Source organism: Gavialis gangeticus, unplaced genomic scaffold, assembly GCF_001723915.1.
Source record: "Gavialis gangeticus isolate Ggan-Ray unplaced genomic scaffold, GavGan_comp1, whole genome shotgun sequence".
Taxonomy (NCBI): domain Eukaryota; kingdom Metazoa; phylum Chordata; order Crocodylia; family Gavialidae; genus Gavialis; species Gavialis gangeticus.
This window is the reverse complement of record NW_017729022.1, coordinates 133,107,228-133,111,802: the sequence shown is the minus strand read 5'-3', so window position 1 is coordinate 133,111,802 and position 4,575 is coordinate 133,107,228. Positions and strand designations below refer to the sequence as shown.

At 37.6% G+C, this 4,575-nt stretch overlaps 1 protein-coding gene across 1 annotated transcript in view; it reads right to left on the bottom strand.

The window, feature by feature from the left end:
• Positions 1-371: 371 nt before the first annotated feature.
• BMP2 (bone morphogenetic protein 2) overlaps positions 372-4,575 on the bottom strand; it is a 5,183-nt gene continuing 979 nt past the window's right edge. Inside the window, exon 2 of the mRNA XM_019516211.1 lies at positions 372-1,642. Within this exon, the coding sequence (XP_019371756.1) occupies positions 798-1,642 (845 nt within the window). The 3' untranslated portion in view covers positions 372-797. The remainder of the gene's footprint in view (positions 1,643-4,575) is intronic.

The window sequence follows — 4,575 nt, the reverse complement described above, 5'->3', positions numbered from 1 at the left end:
TTTTTTTTTTTTTTTTTTTTTTTTAAAGGGGGAGGGAGGCGGGAGGGATTTACTTTTTGTAGGTCTAGAAAGGATTTGGCCTCCTCGCCCCCACCTAAAGATTTCTATTGGCCCTGCTTATAGTCAGTCTGCAAATTAGTTAGGAATAGCAGTATTTATACTAGATCAGCAATGTCTGGGTCTTATCCAAATGTTCCACCTAAAGAGGATGCCAGTTCTCATGGATTGGACAGCCCACCCTGCAGCATTCCTGAGAATTGTACAATATAATAATCTTGAAAGTCAGCAGGATGGATTATCCACTTTTTTCTGGACTTGAACTTGTGACCTTAACAGTAGCACAGCAGAAAGCAAATGTGCTATGCACTTTGCCATAGTAACCTTCCATGTATTCTTTTCAACTTAAATACACACAGTTGAAACAGCTACAATTTTGGAAAATTATGTACAAACCCTATATTTTTTTTCTTTTGATTACATATAAATACAAATTAGCTATTTTCTAAAAAGTGGTTATAATAGTAAATAAATACAAAATAAGAATCTGACCATTATACTTCATGTGCTGGGGTTAAACCCATATAAAATGTACAACTAAAATACATTTAAAATCTTTAAAGGAATAATTCTCTGATTAAAATATTTGTTTTCCCAACACTTTCTTTTGTAGACATAAATATATTTTCAAAATAGTTGTGTTTTTTTTTTCTTTCCATTTCATTACATAAATAAAGTCTTCATTGGGAAATATTAAAGTGTCAGCTTTTTTTTGTATTCATCTAATATATTTTGCTGTGTTAGCGACACCCACAACCCTCTACAACCATATCTTGATAGTTCTTTAATACGACTTTTTCATTTTCATCAAGGTAGAGCATGGAAATAGCACTCAGTTCTGTCGGCACACAGCAAGCCTTAGGGATTTTGGAATTCACTGAATTGACCAAAGTCTGAACAATGGCATGGTTTGTTGAGTTTAGGTGATCTGCCAGTGGAAAAGGGCATTCCCCATGGCAATAGAAGGCACTATACCCTGGTGGGGCAACAATCCAGTCATTCCACCCCACGTCATTGAAGTCCACATATAACGGATGTCGTTTGCAACTGGATTTGTGGCGTTTGCGTTGTTTGTGTTTTGCTTGACGTCTCTCTCTCTTATGGAGAGGGTGTCCCTTGCCATCATGGCCAAATGTTACTAATAATGGCCTTAGCTGAGACCAGCTGTCTTCATCCTGATGCAAAGACCGGCTAATCCTAACGTGCCTCTTGGAGGCACTGTTCTTATTGTCCAAATGAACCACCTCCACCACAAACCCATGATTAGGTTGTCCATGTGCAATCCACCTCATTACAGCTGGTGTAACATCAAAGCTTTCCCATTTACTCGCATTATGATGCACCAACCTGGTGTCCAAAAGTCTTGTGACAGGGTCCTTACAGGCAACTGTGGCTGGCTTAATGATTTCATAAATATTAATACGGTGATGGTAGCTGCTGTTGTTCTCAAAGGCTTCCTGTACCTGCTCCCGAAAAATCTGAAGTTCAGCTGAGGTGACAGACTCCTCATTGGGGATGGAAGTTAAATTAAAGAAGAATCGCCGTGCTGTTTTTCTGCTTGTTTCTGGGAGTTCTTCTAAAGCTTCTAATTTGATTAGGAAAGGGGGAAAAAAACAAACAAAAAACCCACAATATAATCAGTAACTGAGACAAGCAATGAAAGTTGGAGTTAATATGCTGCTGGAAATTTTCAGATTACATATTGGACACTAACTTAACATGTGACACAGGATTTGAAAATCCCTCAAATAAAAATGCTGTTCCCCTCATCTTTATGTTTATTTATGCAAGCGTGTTCAGCATGAAGTTAAGAATGTTTCATTCATTGTTATGCACTTTGATCCAATGCTGGTGCACTGTGCATGCCAGGTGGTTATAATAACGAACAAGAAATGAGAAGCATTACTTTGGAATTCAAGGACATTAGCAAGAAAAAAAAACAAAACAAAAACCTTTAGCACTGTATTTAGTGGAGATCTAATGAGAATAAATTAAAACTGATTGAGGATTTAGGGTAATTATTGCATTTCTGGGCTTTCACTCTCTCTACCCTCTCCACCCCCCAAAAAATATGGCTTTCATGTCAAAATGTCAATCCCTTAAGCTCTATTCCAAAAATATTACTCCACAATTTAGATGATTTGCAAACCTTAATACAGATTTTTGTGCCCTAATTAGAGACCGCAAGCTCAACATCTGTGATGGCATTTTACAAAGAACACCCTATTATTTTACTCAAAGGGTCTGTAAAGAGATGGCTACCCACAGTACCATGGATGGTACCATGGCAGTGAAACAAAGAGATAGCTTCTTAGCTTAGATTTGGTCCCATTCTCTTCCCATTCCCCTCCTCTGTAATTATATTGGGGGGGGGCATGTGGCCTATTGTGTGGCGACTATAAAATGTGTAGTACAAGTCTGAACTGCATAGCTATGCAAAGCTAAATTTAAAGTTTGAAGTTTAAAAAATAAACCTGTCCCAAAAAATTCAGTTTTTAATTTTGGTGATAAATATGCTAGAAAACCATTCATCTTGCCATAAAAAGCCTTTACTAATATGAATATTCCTTAACTCAAACAATTATTCCTTGCTGTTTTTAGTGGATTCCCTTCCCTGAACAAGGATTATTCATAAGGGTATCAGGGTTAAGTCCAAAATAGGTAAATAGATGGCTCATTTGTTACTGTCTCTTGCAAAAGAGATTTCACATGCTTTCATACAGTCAGTAATGCTTTCAGGTAGCTTGACCTAACCAGTGGTTTACAAGCAAGTGGCTAGCTTCATTATTATTATTTGTTGCAAGATGTAGAATCAAACTTTATTTTTTTTTTGTGAAATTACTTCAAATGGCAGTAACATGCTAGTTGACAAGCTGTGCTATTGCTTTTCAACTTCTGCAGAGTTCCTTTTCTACCACGTTTAGTTTTATGTTCAGAAGTCTGGTAGCATGAATGAACCTTACACTGGATTTTCTCCATTTATTACCAAGAGTTTACTTTCCACATACAGAAGCACAAACCACAGTGCAAGGTTAAATTTCGCCATTAATCTCCTTCCTCATTATAAGGCTTTCCATTAGAGAGTATAACCACCGATTTCAGGCCACTTCCTTTGTATACCAACTTAATTAAATCCTAATAAAATTTCTTTCGTCACAGCTCCATGTTATAACATGTGGAATCTGTGTTTTCATTAATTTTACAGTGAGCCTACAGCATACCACCACTGAAGACTAATAGCTAGAAGTTATTTACAAGTTCTGGAATATTTCTTTTCGTTAAGAGCAAAAGTAACATGCAAACCACTCATTCTAGAGGTCTACCTGGGCTATCTGCCATGACACCAGTTTAGTTATTTCCTCCCCCTGCCTGAACCCCCCACTCCCAGAAACTAGTTAGCCCATGGACACACATATTTAATAAACCAATGAGTACCGAAAGGCAAATATAAAAAAAAAATGCACCTAAGAAAAGACAAATCTCCTCTGCATGTATTTAGTAAACTGGAAACAAAGTAAAATGGATACATTAGACCATTCATGGTGACTAGTTTGTCACAGAAGTGTAAGGCTGGAGTTATTATACTATACTGATGCAGTTAAACCCCACTGAACTTTTGAAAGGTTTCAACAAGGAGAGAGGTGGATACACCTCTCCACAAGATAGCAGCATTTGGGGGAGATTACAAAACAGTTACTTGAGATTTTTAAAGCAGTGAGTGGCTTTACACTGTGTGTGTGTAGATTATCTAATTTCAAGACACACAAAAGAGTTTGGGTGTATGCAGTTTCACACTTTTTTAAAACATGCACTCAGCATCTCACTTAAAATATGACAGTATTGGATGGCTCAGGTGAACACGAGAGACAGGGGAGGGCTGTGACAAGGCTTTTATCAGACCAGTTTTGCCCCTTAGATCTGCATTAAATCTAGCCTTGATTCAGAACTCAGGACAAGAAAGTCATTATGGAAACAATACAATCAATTGTGGAATTGATCTCTCACAGGGATTAGAAACCTTTCCTCAGGGACCCTCTTACAGGGTAAGTGAGGGAGACTTTTCTGGTATTTAGCCTTATAAATAAAAAAAGAAAACTAATATCTGTGGGAATTCTTAATTTGGGCCCAATCTGTTAGAAAATTAAAAACAAAAACAAAAAAAAAAACAAAAAACGACAGGTCTCACGTCAGATGAAAAAGGGAGGGAAGGTGGAGGGGGCGGGGGTAAGAAAGAGCAGGGGGAGGAGAAAAGAAAAAAAGAAAGATTTGAGCCCCAAGTGCATCAGAACATAAAATTCAGGGTCCTTTAATCAGGGCTTTTAAAACACACACACACAAAACTTGACTACAAGTACTGCTGGGAAGTTCAACACAACCTATTTTATTAGCAGCTGAACTTATATTATTTTCTACAGTGACACAACTTCAACAAGAGGGTTGCATCAACACTAGGCACCCACCTATTCATGTGCCTGCCATCTGCCTTGACACATTCTAATTAGAACATCAGAGAAGACT